At 42.5% G+C, this 17,956-nt stretch overlaps 1 protein-coding gene across 1 annotated transcript; it reads left to right on the top strand.

The window, feature by feature from the left end:
- The first annotated feature begins 7,191 nt into the window (after positions 1 to 7,191).
- Positions 7,192 to 8,892, top strand: LOC309830954 (protein LDOC1-like). Its single transcript, XM_082667871.1, has one exon. The coding sequence runs from the start codon at positions 7,460 to 7,462 to the stop codon at positions 7,856 to 7,858; it is 399 nt and encodes a 132-aa protein (XP_082523997.1). The 5' UTR covers positions 7,192 to 7,459; the 3' UTR covers positions 7,859 to 8,892.
- Positions 8,893 to 17,956: the final 9,064 nt, after the last annotated feature.

The raw sequence follows: 17,956 nt of genomic DNA, 5'->3' as shown, positions 1-17,956 counted from the left end.
TGGGAGGTGACTGTAAGGATTCTGGCTCTTACTCTGAAGAAATGCGAAGCCACGGGAGGGTTCTGAGCAGAGGAATGCCACGATCTCACTTGTGTTTTTAAAACGCTGCTCTGGGCGTGGGGCTGGGAGTAGAAGTAGGGGGCCCAGTTAGAGGCCGGCACGGTAACCCAACGGGACAGTTTTGGCGGCTCTGACCAAGTATTAGCTGTGAAACTGGTACAAGGTGATCAGATTCCATACACATTTTGAAGATGGAGCCAAGAGAATCTGCTGATGGTTGGATATCGTGTTTGAGAAGAAAAACGGAAGTCAAGGATAACCCCTGGGGTTTTGGCCAGGGTGACTAGAAAGATGACGTTTCCGTTTTCTCAGATGGAGAAAACTTCAGAAGGAGCAGGTCCAGAAACGAGGAGCAGAAACTCCCTTGGGAACATGTTAAATCTGAGACATGCATTAGACATCCAAGAGGAGCTCTTAAGTAACCAGCTGGATATACAAGTCTAGAGCTCAGGGAGAGGTCTAGGCTGGAGATAAAAACTAGGGAGTTTTCAGATCTATACATGGTACTTAAGTCCACACACCTGGACAAGATCACTAAAGAAGTGGAGGTAGAGGAGAGGTCCAAGAAATGAGATCCAGGCACACAGGGAGGTGAGGAAGAACACGGAAAGAAGACGGGGAGGGGCATCCGGGGGGCGGGAGTAAAACCAAGAGAATGTGACACTTGAAAACCAAGAGAAGACAGTCTCAAGGCGGAAAGAGTGATTTGCTATCAAATTGATCTCTGGCATTGATATTAAATGCTACCAATGGGTCCAATAAAATAAGGGTTGAAATTGACATGGAGGTCACAGTGACCTTGATACATTCAGGATGAGTAAAGTACCAAGTATGAAAGTCTGATTAAAGTGGATGTTGAATTAGAGGAGATAATACAGAGACAGTGAATACAAACAACTCATTTGCGGAGTTTCCCTGTTAAGAGGAGGAAAGAAAATGGACATTAGCCAGAGAGAAAAGTGAGGTCAAGAGAAGATTTTGGTGGAAGAGAAGAGTGACGATGCAGGGGAGAGAGGAGAGAATTTCTGAGTGTTGCCCTTGCCCTTGGGTGGTCCCATCCTAGGAGGAAATGGGATCACAAGTGAAGAGGTTAGCCTTTGCTAGGGTAAGCTTAGTTCCTCTGTAATGAGAGAAGAAAAGGCACAAGAAATGATTACAGACACCTACAGGCGGGTAGATGTGATGGCGAGAGTTCATGGACATTCTCTTCTGATCACTTCTGCTTCTCAGTGCGGCGGGATGCAAGCTCATCCGCTTAGAGTGAGAACTGGAGAAGAAAGATTTGAGGTGTGGTAGGTATGAACCAATCACCAAGGACAGTTGAAGAGTGAGTACTAGTGAAAGCCAGTATGATTTTCAGGCAGCATTATGGGTATGTTTGATATTAATGCTCATATAAATTGAGCCCATTCAGCATGGCTTTGTGTTTTTCTCCAGAATGAGGGCAGGTAAGGAGCAAGTAGAGAACTGAATTTAAGTAGGATTGTGTTTTCTCCAAAAAGAGAGAATGAAGCAAGAGAAGGTCAAGGGAGTCGAGCACGTATGCAAAGAGGTGATGATAACGATACTACAGAAGGAACAGAAATTAAATAAAGCGGTCAATGAGATGAGAAAAGAGTGAGAACCCATGAAACCATGAGAGATCAATAGATTATAGGTACTGGCGGGAAAAGCAACATTGGAGTAGGGGTACTAAAGAGAGTGAGATGGAAACATAAGAACTGGTGGTAATAGGGTGGTTGGAATTGACATTAAGGAAGGTTACAGTTATTAGTAATGGCAGGCTCAACATGTCCAAGATAAACCTATGATCCTCTTCCAGCATTTCCTATCTTAGTAAATGAAGTCACCAAGCTTTTCCTTTGCTGCATGCAATGCATCACTACATCTTGTCCATGTGACCCCTTATAGAATTCCCAAAGCTGTCTGCTTCTCTCTTTTCACCTGCTACTCTGCAAATCCAAGCTACCATCATCCCTTGCTTGGACAACTGTAACAGCCTTTTGGTTGGTCTCCTCACATCTGCTCTGACCCCAACTATAGCCAGAGTAATCTCTTCAAAACAAATAATCATGTGCCCTATTAATTAAAACTTCAATGGCTTTCTGTTGTTCTTAGGGTGAAGACCAAGATTTGTAATGTAGCCCACTGGGCACCTGCACTGTCTAGTCACCGCCTCCTTCTCCAGCCCTATCTTGTACTGTTTTCCCTTTCACTCTGTGCTCTAGTTATGCTGGGATTTTTGTCTTCAAATATACCATACTTCCTCTGACACCAGAGACTTTGCCGATTGCCTTTGTGAAAATCCCCATCTCCTCCCTAGTTAATGCCTTCATGTCCTTCAGATTTCAACTTCAGTGCCCTTTCTTCAAGGCCCACTTCTCTGACTACACAGTATCAACTGGGGTGCCCTGTCATAATTTTTCTTTTACTATGCTGCCCCAGTTTTCTTTAATCAAGGATCACGAGCTCCAGAATAGCAGCAACTGTATCTGTTTTTATTCACTGTTGTGTCCTAGTACCTAGGACAATCTGACACATAATTCTGTCCTTTAAAGGACCACTTAACCTTGTTAAATTGATAGTCATATAAGCCATATTATTGCCTCTGCTATTAATATCTTGAATTCAGTGAATTCCTTAATGCTTTGCTTCCCACACGGAAAGCTCTGAAAATTCAATAAAACCATCCCTCCCACCAAAAATGCCAAAGTTCATTTAAATATTGTATAAAGCTTTGAAACCAACAAATGGTCTCTGATAAATACTCTGACATTTATAATCGCTTTGGTAAAGACATTGTCTTACTTGTATCATCAACTTTCTAATTTTTGATCGCTTCCAAAATGCTTTCACATGCATTACTCAATTGATTCCCCTAACAAATCTATAAAGGTTGGTGAATATAGCTGGGGTTCCAGACACGCTGACAAATGACCAAAAGAGACTGTTACCTTAGTATGAGGCCCACGTCAAAACAAAGCCCATTCATTCCAGGAGGCAGTAGGACTATCTCCTAAGGATACCTGCAAGAAAATTATACCCATTTAAAATGCTATTTCAGTTCCACAGGTTATCCATTCATCAAGCCCCTGTAGTATGTGTCTCACAAGTCTTTTTAGTGTGACATCAGGGGACATCTCACTTCCTGACTCACAGTTTGAGTCACTGTAAATGATTCCCCCAAAGAGAGCAAACAAGTGACAAAGATACATGCTGGACAACAAAAACAACCATTTATTAGACAGTCACACTGTCCTTTGTCATAATTGCTTTCAGCAGTTTGAAATATATTCTGATTAACCCCACACAGATAGGGACATGGTTCTGCATTTACTTGCCTAAAGGAAGTAACTATTTTGAAATATTCCTGATTTAACTTCTTTTTTACAAGAATTGTGAGTCAAATAAAAAACAATGTTCAGATGAGTTCTCTCACACTCACTCACTTTTGTTTAGGCCATTTCTTCAAATGTCTTCAAGTTTTATTCTAAAATAATCAAATTTCTACATAGCTGATTTTATGTGTCAACCTGGCAAGATTATGGTGACTAACTGTTTGGTCAAACATCTGTTTTTCAAGTTGCTGTGAAGGTATTTTTTGGATGTGATTGACATTTAGAATCATTGACTTTACAGTGAGCAGAGGGCTTCCCTGGTGGCACACTGGTGGTGCCTGCCAGTGCACGGGACACGGGCTCAAACCCTGGTCCAGGAAGATCCCACATGCCGCGGAGCAACTAAGCCCGTGCGCCCCAACTACTGAGCCTGTGCTCTAGAGCCTGCAAGCCACAACTACTGTGCCACAGCTACTGAAACCTGCATGCGTAGAGCCCGTGCTCTGCAACAAGAGAAGCCACCACAATGAGAAAAACGCACACCAAAACGAAGAGTAGCCCCTGCTCGCCACAACTAGAGAAAGCCCGCACACAGCAACGAAGACCCAACATGGCCAAAAATAAATAAATAATTTTTTAAAAATATTCTTAAAAAAAAGTAAAATAAAGTGAGCAGATTACCCTCCATGACACAGGTGGGCCTCATTCAATCAGTTGAAGGTCTTATGAGCAAACGCTGAAGTTTCCCAAAGAAAGAGTTCTGTCTCCAGACGACAACACAGAAATTCTGCCTGCACTTTTATCTCAGACTCAGAACTGCAACATCAACTCTTCCCTGAATCTCCAGCCTGCCAGGTTGCCCTACAGGTTTTGGACTTGCAAGTCCCACAGTGGCAAAACTCACCCCCCACCCCAAATTTAATAAATTTAATAAATTTAACATATTTAACATCCTCCACTACAACTCTGTCCAAAGCAGGTGTGTACCATCATTCAATGTATTTTCTCTTAAGCCTTTTAAAACATCTTGAGAATGCACAGAACCACGGACATACAAAAAATTCATGGTCCTGGTTCTTATTTGTCATAGGATTTTTTTTTTTTTTGGTAGTATACACTTGAAAGATAGTTTTCTATAGACTATATCCATGAATATACCCTTGATTAAAGAAGAATTAGAAATGACTAAAAGAAGAATGTATTAGTCAGCGTTCTTCAGAGAAACAGAACCACCCTTATGACCTCATTTAACCTTAATTGCCTCCCTGAAATGCCTTATTTTCAAATACAGTCACATTGAAGATCAGGGCTTCAACATATGAATTTCGAGGGGACCCAGTTTGGTCCATATACACTTTAGGGAACTAGAAAAAGAAGAGCAAATTAAACCCAAAGCTAGCAGAAGGAAGGAAATAATAAGGATTAGAACAGAGATAAGTGAAATAGAGAATCAATGAAACCAAATGTCTGTTCTTAGGAAAAAATCAACAAAATTGACAGACAAACTTTAACTAGACTGAGAAAGAAAAAAGAAGATGCAAATAACTAAAATCAGAAATGAAAATGGGGACATTACAACCAACTTTACACAAATAAAAGAATGCTATGAATAACTGTTCACCAATAAATTAAATGAAATTGAAAAATGTCCTAGAAACACACAAATTACCAAAACTGACTCAAGAAGGAATAGAAAAACTGCACAGACCTATAACAAGTAAAGAGATTAAACCAGTGATTAAAAAACAACAACAAAAAACTAGAACTCCCAGCACAGAAAAGCTCTGGACTAGATGACCTATCATATATCTGGCAACATGTTTTTTTAAAAAAATGTATACTGTAACATATGATATGTGCATAAGAATGTATGCGGTATTACTAGTTAGTGGAAAGCACATCCTCAGTGTTTTGAGCTGACTGCCCTGTCTTGCATTTGCGTTCATAAATTTTGTATTTCTTATACTGAGGACAAACTAAGAGTTCATTTTGGCTCTGAAACCTTAAACGACATTTTGATACTCTCTGTAGCTCCAGAGAAATTCCGTAAGTTATAGCGACTCAGTAAATGGCTTTCCTTTTTTTAGATGAGCTGAATATGATGACATGTTATCTTTTTCCTTGGCAAAATAATAATAATAATTTCTAGCTAAAAAGGAACTGAAGAATACTACGTGTTTTCAGATTAAGCCTGAGATCTGAAATGCAGTCTCAGTTAAGCTAGGCATTCATCCTCTGTGCTTTCCAAAATTCCCTTTAGATAACTAATGTGTTAAAAATAGAAAGCATTTCTTTTATATTTCCTGTTTTCTTTCATTTTTAATAAATTTTGTTGTTTTTATTGTAAAATCAATAGTCACTTCAAAAATGCAGACACATAAAATAAAAATTTTACCACCCAAAGATAACCACTTTTTTGTTATTTGACTTTCTTCTTTCTTGAGGTACATATATTTTAATTAACTGATCTCAAGTACTTTTGTACTTTGTTTTTGAAAGTGTTTTAGCACAATTTATGACCTGCATCTTTATTAGGAAACATTATTTTATTAATACAAACTAGTCTCCAACAGTAAAATACCAAATAAAAGTACATCGATCAAGAGCCAGAATCAAAACCTACCATCTCCATGTAAATGACAAACGGAGGATTCTGGCAAAAAGTTATCACTTCTCATTTCTAAAAAGTCAAAAATTATATTCTTAAACGTAAATGTAACTACTCATCAAGATATGTTATTTGGGTTTCTTAGTCACTGAACCACACAGCAATACCTCCTCCTGAAATTTCCTCCCCACAGTTTCACCTCGGGTGGTTCTGGCATGGGAGGATTCTCGGGGTCAATCTTTGAGCGCCTCAAACATGGAAACAGTGGGACATAGCTGAAGTCCCAGAGCCTGAGACTGGTTCTTGGTAGACAACGTGCTTAACGACTCGCTGGTTGCAGACACACACACACAAAGGCTGAAGTTTTCTTTACCTAGCACGTCACACTGATGGAAAAAATAGGAGACTGGTTAGATAGGAAGGAGGTCAGAGCAGAGCCTAATTACAGTAGAGAAGCAGAGCTCACAGCCAGCGCCAGTAAACGGTGGCTGAATTGGACCAGATGGACTCTCTTCCTCTCATTCTTGTAAATACAGATGGCGTTCATCTCAACAGGGCCCCTTCCAATCTACAGACCCTGCCGCCACCTTAAGTTTAAGTTCATCCTCAATCACCTGGCACTCAGGAAGCCTTCACCAACGTACCACCGACTTTGTAGCCAGAATAAATTTGTATACTCTCTGAGCTGCTTGTGTCCTCAGGAAAACAAAAACAAACAAACAAACCAGAAACCCAGCATGGGCTTCACAGAGTCGGGAGGCTTAGATGAGATAGGATAAGGCGTCTGGCACCTGGGAGGAACTCCGGATAGGAGAGATGCTCCTGGTTCCGTCAAGTTGGAAGCCCCAAGGGATGGTCTGCTCTGCAGGCACAGAGGGCTTCATTAGAACTGCCTCCTTGTGGCTGTGAAGCCTTGAGCGTAACATGCGAACATCCAGGAATATGGAACTTCAAAAAACTCTACGACTGCTTCGCAGCTCGGGAGGAGCGGGCGAGGCCGCAGCTGCCCAGTGACGCGCGATCCCTGAGCAGACAACTTCCGCTTTAAGCACCTGCTCGCCGGCCGCGAACAGAGCCTACCGGAAGTCGCAGACGGAGCCTACCGGAAGTCGCGGACAGAGCCCAACGGAAGTTGCGGACGGAGCCCACCGGAAAGTCCAGTGCGTAGCCACGGCGTCAGGTTCCTCCGCCGAGCGCGGCGCTGCGTCCCTCGGCTCGGTGCCCAGTCTACTCCAAATTTCCTCCCTGGCCGCTGCCCATCTGCTTCAGGCCTCCCGGATGCTGGTTTTACGGCCAGTAGTCCCGGCAACGCTGCCTGCCGGCGCTCGGCCATAAGCCCGGCCTGGACCACGGAGGTCGGACGCGCCGCCGCCGCCGGGACCGCCGAGACCCGCCCCCGAGCGACACGCACTTCCGGCGGCGCGGCGGCAGGGACGGAGCCCGGCGGGCGGTGATGGACGCGCTGGCGGTCATGATGCAGGACCTGCTGACCCAGAACCGTGCGCTGCGCAGGGAGAACAAAGAGCTCATGGACCAGGTGCGGCGGCTCCTGTGCGAAAAAGCCAACCTGCTGGCCCAGGTGCGCCCTCCCGCCTGCCCGGTAGCTTTTCCCGAGACGTTCAAAGGCGACTCCGCCCGGCTTCCCGAGTTTTTGATCCAAGCGGTCTCTTACATGAGGTTCTTTGAGGCCAGGTTCTCAAACGACACCCTCAAGGTGGCGTTTTTAATCAGCCGCCTCAGTGGGCCGGCCGAGGAGTGGGTTGTCCCCTACATCGAGAGGGAGAGCCCCATCCTGGCGCATTACGAGGGCTTCGTGGACGCGCTGAAGCGGGCCTTTGGCAGGAACGGGTAGGAAACGGCACTACTGCGAGCCCCACGGACCGGGTCGTGCTTGGCCGTGACTCACACAGAGTTCTCCAGTCCCCACCTGCTGGGCCCGACCCTTGCGAGGAAGCCCCGCTGCCTTTGCACTCGGCCCAGCAACGCGGCCACTGGCGGGGGGCCTGTTAGCAATTGAAGGGACCACCCCGAATCGCGCCCCTGCCGTCTCTGAAAACTGCTGCTGCCCGCCTTGGACGATCTGTGCCAGCCTGGGAAGTGCCTGAGCTTGTCACACGCCCGGGGACACCGATTTGGAGACCTCAGGTCCGGAGACAGCTGCCAGGGTTCGCGTGGCTGGCAGACAAATATTCACACTCCTGCCCCAGGAACCTGTTTTTCCACATACTTCGTTTCTGTTCTGAAACCACAACAGGCTCAGAGACTGTGCCTTTTATCAGAAAAGTCTAGGCAATGAACAGTATATGGAAAACGTATTCACTTTTAAAATGTAAATACATATCTTACAGCACCATGTGTTGGGGACTGTACTTGGGGTTACAGGAGAAACAGATGAATAAGACCAAGTGTATATCTCCACAGGAACACAACTGTGAGAAAAAATTCTAAGTGCATATTCTGATGTCTGGTAAAATAATGCTTTCATGTGCAGAGAATGGCATATTTGCTTCTTGTTTTATGGCCTTTTCACATCACAGTTTTAAAATACATGTTAAAAACGTGCAGCTTACAAAGGAGGCAGAAAACCCAACTTGAGCAATTTCTTTGCTCCTGAATCTGGCAAAGCTGGTGTTTTTAAAGATGGGTGCAACTTGTAGCAAAAAGAAGGGGTGGCAGGGAATGGTGCATTCTTTGAGCTGTATCCACTCACCTTTATTCCCCTGTATTAAATGACTTGGCTGCTTCCTTTTTTGTGAATTACAGTTTTGGCCTCAGTTTTTCTTTTGTAATTAAAGGCATTACTTGATCATTAAAATTTGGTTCAGAATTCTGTGATTCTCTTAGGGCCAAAAAAGGGGAAGAAAAAGGAAGGTCTGAGCCTTCATGTCAAACAAAGTAGTTCTTAAGATCCTCTCAGGACCAAAATCTATAACTGCCTTTCCTTACATGTCCATAGGTTTTGTCATTCTGGTGGTCAATATAGTCTCACTGAAATAGCTTGAATTCTAGTCACATCTTCATACTAAGAAAAACTCATCACTGCCCCCTTGATGGACAGTTCACATACCTAAGGACTGAACTGAAAACCTCTAATTATATTTTTGCACGATTTGATTAAAAGACAGGTTATAGCAATCTAAAATATGACACAAATGAACATATCTATGAAACAGACTCAGACATAAAGAACAGACTTGTGGTTGCAAAGGGGGAGGGGGGTTGGGGAGGAAAGGATTGGGAGTTTGGGATTCGATGCAAACTAGTATATATAGGATGGATAAACAACAAGGTCTTACTGTATAGCACAGGGAACTAAATATCCTGTGATACACCATAATGGAAAATTATTATGAAAAAGTAGTATATCTGAGTCACTTTGCTGTACAGCAGAAATTGACAACATTGTAAATCAACTATACTTCAATAAAATGAATTTTTTAAAAAATTATTTTCTTGCCATAAAAACTCAAGACACAAAGGTCCTTCATATACCTATTTCGCCATGTGAGGATAAGCCAGAATACTACTTGACCACTAAACAACACCCCACAACCTTCTGCTCTTCACCCAATTAATGCTCATTTTGTGCACATGTCAATACACTGTTTAATTCTGCAACTATAAATAACTAAATGAACTACGATAAAGTTTTTTTAAAAGGTTATAGCAATTATTTTATCATTGCCAGTTAGCATTGTAAGAGTTTATGAGACTGGGACCCCCAACACGACTTCTTATAAACCATACTTTTGTGGTACATATGTACTAACAAAATTAATTGATTCTTGGTCCTATTGGCTGTCAATTTCAGAGCAGTGTTTTTCCCACAGTAAAAAAAACCCTGCAGGGTATAGCACCGCCCAAAATTTCAGTAAACCTCACAAGAGCACATATCTGATAGGGTACAAAAACTTGCTAATGAAAGATCAGCATCAACATTGAAGAAGTCAAATAGAGCATAACTCAGAAGTCAAGATATCTCATACTTAATTTTCTATAACTTTTTCTTTTTTTTTTTTTTGGCGGATCTTCCCGCACCGGGGCACGAACCTGTGTCCCCTGCATCGGCAGGTGGACTCTCAACCACTGTGCCACCAGGGAAGCCCTAACTTTTTTTTTTTAAGGGTATCTTAGATCTCCACCAAAAGGAAAAAACGAGAAAAAAAAGTATACAAGTCTTGCTTACAGTTACACAGAGACGGGAGGAGGGAGAGAAGGTCACTTACTGGTCAGTGACCTCCATCCACATCATTCCAGCTCTGAAATAAGGTCATAACAGATGATGAGTCGTTCATTGTTTTCTTTAGTCTTCTGCTGAATGGTCTCTGGGGGATGTTCCTCATCTGGCCCTTTATCAGGCTTACCTAGAAGGCCAACAGCCCACTGGGGCCTTTCCTCTGGACCCAAGCGATTTCCTTCTCTGACAGATTGAGAACCTCTTCTGTGTGGGCCTTTAATGTTTGGTATCTTTGGCCTTCCATTTCACTTCTTAATTTGTAATCCTCAGCACACTTCTTCAGCCATTCTTCATTCATGAGATAGCCTTCAGTCACCTCCTTCAGTCACCTCTCAAATTCCTTAAAAGTTCAGAGAAATATGTTTCATGGAATTTGTCTGTAGTAAGTTGACCTTTTTCTTCTGACTTTCTAGATTTCAGCTTTGGCAAGCTTCTTCTGTTTCTGTACCTTCTCCATCACCTGGGTACATCCCTAAAAATCCTATCGTAATTTTCCCCATCTCCGAGCATTTCGCATGGAGCTCCTCATACTTGCTTTTCAGTTTCAGGTTCTCCATCTGCATGGCTTTAACTGCAACCTCCAGGTCCTTCTGGGTAAACTGCAGTACATCCATGAATGGGACCAGTGGGCAGGAAAAGGTCCGTAGCCTGAGGACACAACGGGGAGAGTCCATCACAGGGATACCCGGAGCTCCTAAGACAGCAAATGCCACCAGCCTCACTTTAGGTGGTCTTCCTCAGGAAGGCTTGGCATCATGAATGTTGTCTATTTCAGTGGCCACAGAAACCAGTTTATTAGGGCTGTCTTTCAGAAGTGGGTCAAAGGAGGTATAAAGGACTTTTCTCAAAGCAAACTCTTTAGATGAGGACGTTCCAAACTACTCCAAATTCTCCACATCAGCCCCCATGCCTAGAACTATAGCTGGGGCTCTGGAGTGCTCTTCTTGGAGGTCGATCGCAGGCTCTGGCCCGTGCTGAGAAAGGAGAGCAGGGCTTACTGTCCAGACTGCTTATGTGAACCCATGCAGTGCTTACATTACACTTATGTGTAACATACAGTTACACATACTTATGTGTAACATGCAGTGCTTACATTATTAATCACCAGACAACTCTCTATCATGTTATGTGCTGGTACTGCGGACACAGCTATGAACAAGACAGTCCTGATTTTCCAGGAGCTTACAACTGGGAAGATAAAGAAACAGGCCATTATAATGCAGGACTGCAGCAAGGAGGGGACAAGAAGAGCGCGCCTGTGGTAGCACGAAGTGGTGCCCCTAAGCCAGCCTTGGGGGGTGCTAATGACTGAATGTTTGTGTTCCTCCAAAATGCATATGTTAAATCCTAACCCCCAATGTGCTGGTATTGGGAGCTGGAGCTTGCCGGGAGGTAACGAGATCCTGAGGGTGGGGCCTGCATAACCGGCATTAGAGCCCTAACAAGAAAAGGTGGGAGAACTTCCTTCCTCTCTCTGCTCTCTGCCATGTTAAGATACAGCAAGATGGCCATCTGTAAACCAGGATGCAGGCCCTCACCAGGTCCGGGACCTGCCAGCACCTTGATCTTGAACTTCTAATAGACTTGGAGACCACGTCGGCCTGCATACATCTCCTCTGGATTTTAGGCAGCTGGGGCCTGAATTGCATTAATCTAATGAGAAAGGAAAGGGTTTTGGTTTAAGGTGGAGGCAACGGAAGTGGAGAGAGGAGGACAGATTTGAGGTATGTTTTGGAGACAGAAAAGGCAGGCCCTACAGATAAATGGATGTGGGAAGTGTTTCTTCCTCTCTCCCCAGTCAGGAATATTGCAGATTCCATTTCCATTTTTCTACATCCCCTGTTTTGTTCCTCTCCAAGAGAGAAGGAGGGAATAAAGTGATTGGTCAGAGCTCACTAGTCTTTGGACATCCTTTTCCTTGTGGATGGATCTGGAAACACACCCCCTGTGCACAGGCAGAGCTGGTCCTCTGGTTCCTATTGTCGCTCTGCAGTTTGGCACTATGACAACAGACTCCTGACTACATCCCTTCTTACTCCCTTCCAACCCATTGTCCACACGGGTCATGGTTACTTTTTTTAATTTCCCCAAGTAGTTCATTTGATTTACCTGAAGAGACTTGGAAGACTATTTTCAGCCTGCAACAACATGGATGTTAGTAAGAAGCATTTCCAGTCAACTTTCTTCTTCACCTTGATGCAGAAATTTTGCCATTTTTATGACATGATATTATCCACACTTCACGTTTTCCTCTTTTTTTTTTGTTTTTTTGTTTGTTTGCTTTTTGCGGTACACGGGACTCTCACTGTTGTGGCCTCTCCCGTTGCGGAGCACAGGCTCTGGACGCGCAGGCTCAGCGGCCATGGCTCACGGGCCCAGCCGCTCCGCGGCATGTGGGATCCTCCCAGACCGGGGCACGAACCCGTGTCCCCTGCACCGGCAGGTGGACTCTCAACCACTGCGCCACCAGGGAAGCCCTGGCCTCTGTTTTTGACATTACCCCTTTGTCAGGTGACTGTAAATATCTGCATCAAGAAATAAAGCCACACAGAATCTCTCATTGAAAAATGAGAAAATAGGTTGATAGAGATATTTTCCATTTCTGAAAGGCTTATTAAAAATAAAACCCCCCAAATCCATTACAAGTTATGAAAAATGCATTGACTGACCTTTGAAGTTCAAGCCAGCTCTTAAAAGAGCAGGATAATTAAAGAAGACAAGCAAAACGTCCAAGAAAATATATGAAGCTTGAATAATCAGCATGTTTAAAATAAATAATTTATCTTTATGACTTATCGATGATCTAATAATTCATGAATGCTAAGAAAACCATAACAAGGAGTGATTTGTAAAAGGTCATCAAAACCAAGTAAGAACACAACCAGCTCATTGCTTATCTTGCAACTGATTAAAGTTCTAAAAGGGAAGGAAGAAAAGCAAAACAGGGGGGTGGGATGGGTAACAGAAAGGGGTCTGTACTTGGTTGCATAATGTCTCCCCCAAATTTTTGTCCGCCCAAGAAATCAGGATGTGACCTTATACAGAAATAGGATCTTTGCAGATTTAATTATTTAAGTTAAATTGAGGTCATGTTGGATTAGGATAGGTCCTAAATACAGTAAGACTGGTGTCCTTATAAGGGGAGAGGATGCAGAGAGAGCCATAGACACACGCAGGGAAGAAAGGCATGTGGCAACAGAGGCAGAGGTTGAGCAATGCAGGGGCAGGTCAAGGATGCCAAGGATTGCTGGCCACCACCAGAAGCTGGGAGAGACACATGGGAACCTCGGAGGGAGCACGGCCCTACTGAAACCTTGACTGAGGCCCCCAGAACTTCAGGAGAATAGATTTCTGTTCTTTTAAGCCACCCAGTTTGTGGTATTTTGTTATGGCAGTCCTAGTACACTAATACAGAAAAAAAGAAAGGAAGGGAGGGAGGGAGAGAGAAAGAGACAAGAAGGAGGGAGGGGGAGGGGAGGGGGAAGGAATGAAGGAAGGAAGGAGGGAAAAAATGAGTACGGATTTCAGAAAGTAAATAATGCCTTAAAGAAAAGAACACGGAGGGACTTCCCCGGTGGTCCAGGGCTTAGGACTCCGTGTTTCCCTGGTCGAGGAACTAAGATCCCACAAGCCACGTAGTGCGGCCAAAAAAAACAAAACAAACAAACAAAAAACATGGAAAGATCATAATTTGTGGGTCTCTCCCCTCCCCTTGCAAAGTCATTAAACTAACCTGACCATCGTGAAGGACTAATGGTCAGATTCTGACGGATTTTCTACTTCGACGGAGGCCTCAACAGACAGAACTCGGTCTCAGCTTCTATCTCTCCAAACTCCCCAAACCTCCTGCAGGGCTCCTCCTAGAACCTGGTCGGCCTGGCCCTGACCCACTCGAGACTGAAGGAGATCTTACATCAAGAGCCCCCGAACAGCCCGGGCACCAGGCCTCTGACTGCCCATCTCTGTGAGTTGGTCCTCAAGACCAGACCCTATTGTTCAGTTTATCTGACTACCCAGCCCAGTTCCCAAATCTCTCTCTCAGCCTAGGTCCTGTCCTGCTGTGAAACGACCAGGTTCGGGTAGATACATGGGTACTTGCCAGATTCCTTCCTGAGAGGGGTTAATATTGTAGACTTGGTCAGAACTTCATTGATATGCATAATTTCCTTGAATAGAACAAATATATGGTAGCGTAGAAAACCTATGACATGAACGTCTGGACATGTAAAAATCTATGAGAGCCATAATCTTCATTTTTAATAAACTACCAATGCCATTTCGAAATTGTGAATTAGCTTCGGGTTCTCAGATGTATAGCTTTCATACTTAAAGGGATTAAACACAGACCACACACACACACACACACACACACACACTTCCTTTTAACAAACTTACATGGACCTAGAAGAGAGAGTGTAATTGCAAACAGTATGGTTTGTTTATGTGATAGTAACAACAAATCTTAACTGAGAACTGAACAGTTGTCACCATTATAATGGCCTTAGCCCATAGAGAGGCAAGTTCAGAATGAAGTATTCTTGAAGGTACAAATCAGTTTTTAATGCTGAAACTCACAGTGCAAAAACGAAGCGGCAGCAGCGCCAGCCCAGGCTCTGGATGTGTCCCAAAGTCGCCACCTCTACTTTTTTGCATGACACTTAACTTCTTGCCTTTGTTAAATAGTGGCCGAATGAGTGAGTGCATTACGTCTCTTTCCTCCCACTCCAGACTTACTTCTTGAGACAAGGGGACCAAGTTTTATTCAACTTTGTATCCACTTTCCCACCAACATTCAGAGCTTGAACTTCCCGTGTGTGTTTAATGACTGACTGACAGTTCATTTGAGAAAGAGAGTAGGGGGGTGGAGGGTTAGAGTGGATCAGTAAATATAAGTGTGTGTGTGTATCTCTTTCCATCAGTTCTTGCTAATTCCTTCCTGGCCAATATGGTAGTGATTCTCATATTCAAGTATTATACATGTACCTTTTTAAAATTAAAAAGAAAAAAAGATTCTCACCTATCCCTGAGGCTGGCTTCAATGATTAGAATGTCACTTTAACATATACAAATTAAACCAACTATAAATCTTTATATGAGTTAAATCTCTGTAGCTTTTACACACTATTAAAATGACAAATTAAATACAAACCAAATTTCAAAACCAATAAAATTCAAATGAATGAGTTAAAACTAAATTATGGATGTGCCTTGCTGAAAATAAATGACTCCTTCACAATCTGAATATGGTACTAATGATAATGGCACTCTATATGCCCTGTAGACTCATGGCCAGTGGGCTACTTTCTAGAACATTTACATATTTCTGCCTCTAGCGGTTGAATTGTATGCCTGCTGGGAGTTGTATTCCTCTATCCCCAGACATATTTATGCCAGTCGTACTGTTTAATCTAAATATGTAATTCAGTTAAATATTTCACAAACTGATAAATCATTGTGAGAAGAGGTTTGCTTCTATAAAAAGAAATCTGTTAGATGCCTTCGAAAAATTGAATAGCTAAATTATGTTATGTATAGGTGAGACAAATACAAAATATTGGCTAAAAAAATTCCAAAAATCTAAGCAATAAACATAGTTTCAGAGTGGGTTTAAGTTCTCTCTCTATTTTAAAGAAACAGTATTACAGTTATGAATTATTTACGATATGTCAATCTAATCACTGAACCTCTTGACCCGGTATCAAATGCAGGTTAAAAAATGTACATTTAAGTGGTTTCCATATAAATCTTTAAGGTACATGTTACTTTACCAATGTTTTTGATTAAGTGACCAGTCTTTTATTTGCTCAGTGCCATTTGCAAGAATGCAACTCTTACACACTACATCTACCTTCATCCTTTTCTTATTATTCCATCCATTGTAGTAGCACAATTTTCTGGTGTCTGTGCAATCCTAAACACAAATTAAAAATGTGGAACCTGCAAGAGACTGGCCAGTTACTTCTTATTTATCAGGGCACCTCCCAAAAAATATTGGGCTTTACTTTTTTATTATTATAAAAATAAAGCCAATATTTAAAATTTCTTGTAGAAAATACGCAGTAGTATTATGTATATGAATTACTATGGGTAAAATGTTAATGACATTTTTCATTCCCAAGTAAAAATATTTTTAGTAGGATCCTTCTAAACAAGAAAGTCTCTTAGAAGATAAAAGTTGTCTCCAGGAAACCACTGAAAAGTTTATCCCACCACGTTTAAGTGACTTTCACAAAATTTTAGAGTGAGTCTGATACCATACAGATAAGGCAAGCAATAGACTGAAAAGAGAAGATTTTTATCTTCAACGAAAAGGATCAAATTCTTACTTGTTTCTTCAGTTTTATCTTGAAAAACTGAAGTTATTTCTATACTTCCTATACCTGCTAGTGTAAGTGTTAAAAGAAATTGTATGAAACTGGTAGAAGTATAAATTAATATCACCCTTCCGAGATGCAACTGGTAACAAAGTTTGTAATTTTCTATGTATCTTGAGCCAACAAGACTACCTCTTAAGACCCATCTGAGGGACATATCCTGTGCTCAGAGATGTGAACAAATATTTGGTCAGAATGGTGTGCTTTAGGCACACAAAAAAGTTAAACATAGTGTAAAAAAAAAGTGTAAAAATAAAAGCTTGAATAAATAAACTATGGTAACATCCAAATACTGGAATGCTACAGAAAAATAAAAATTATACTGTGCAAGAATAGTATTGTTACTGAAAAATGTTTTTATATGCTGCTTAATGAAAGAAGCATGGTTAAAAACAGGATGTATAACATGATTCTATGTTTATTTAAATATATTTATAAATATAGAAAAACGTCTGGAAGGGCATACACAAAAATGTCAAGAGAAATTTACACAGTTCTAGGATTATCTAGGGAATATACTGTAATGGACAAAACAGACCAAATTCTGATTATAATGGAGTTTGTATTCCAGTGGGGGAAAGACAGAAAATAAACAAAATAGTAAATTTACAATAGTAAGATATAGCATGTCATAAGATAAGGAGTACAATGGATAGTGAATGCCTAGGTGGAGGTAGGGGGGTTGCTATCTGTATAAAGTGGTTAAGACTTCACTGATAAGGTACCATTTGAGTAGTGACCTAAAGGACCTCAGGAACGTGATGGAAGGGACATTAGAGTTTCTATTTTAAAAGATCCTTCTGGGGACTTCCCTGGTGGTGCAGTGGTTAAGATTCCGCCTGCCAGTGCAGGGGACACGGGTTCGATTCCTGGTCCGGGAAGATCCCATGTGCCGCAGGGCAGCTAAGCCTGTGCGCCACAACTACTGAGTCTGCACTCTAGACCCTGCGAGCCAAAACTACTGAGCCCACGAGCCACAACTACTGAGCCCACGTGCCACAACCACTGAAGCCCGCGTGCCTAGAGCCAGTGCTCCACAACAAGAGAAGCCACCGCCCTGAGAAGCCTGCGCACTGAGGAGTAGTCCCCACTCGCCACAACTAGAGGAAGCCCCTGTGCAGCAATGAAGACCCAACAAGGTGGAAAAAAATAAATTAATTAATTAAAAAAATATATAAAAGATCCTTCTGGCTGTTAAGTTTAGCCTGGACTGTAGTGGGATGGGGCAAGGGCAGAAACAGGAGGGCTGGGCAATATTTTGACAAGAGATAACGGTAGCTTAGAACTAGGGCAGTCAGATGCTGGCTCCATTTTGAAGGCTGGACCAGTAGGAGATGCT

This window comes from Grampus griseus (genome assembly GCF_964374135.1).
Source record: "Grampus griseus genome assembly, chromosome: 12".
NCBI lineage: Eukaryota > Metazoa > Chordata > Mammalia > Artiodactyla > Delphinidae > Grampus > Grampus griseus.
This window is presented reverse-complemented; position numbering and strand designations above follow the sequence as displayed.

Coding starts and splice junctions, on each gene's coding strand:
- LOC309830954 (XM_082667871.1), top strand. CDS start 7,460: ATGGACGCGCTGGCGGTCATGATGCAGGACCTGCTGACCCAGAACCGT.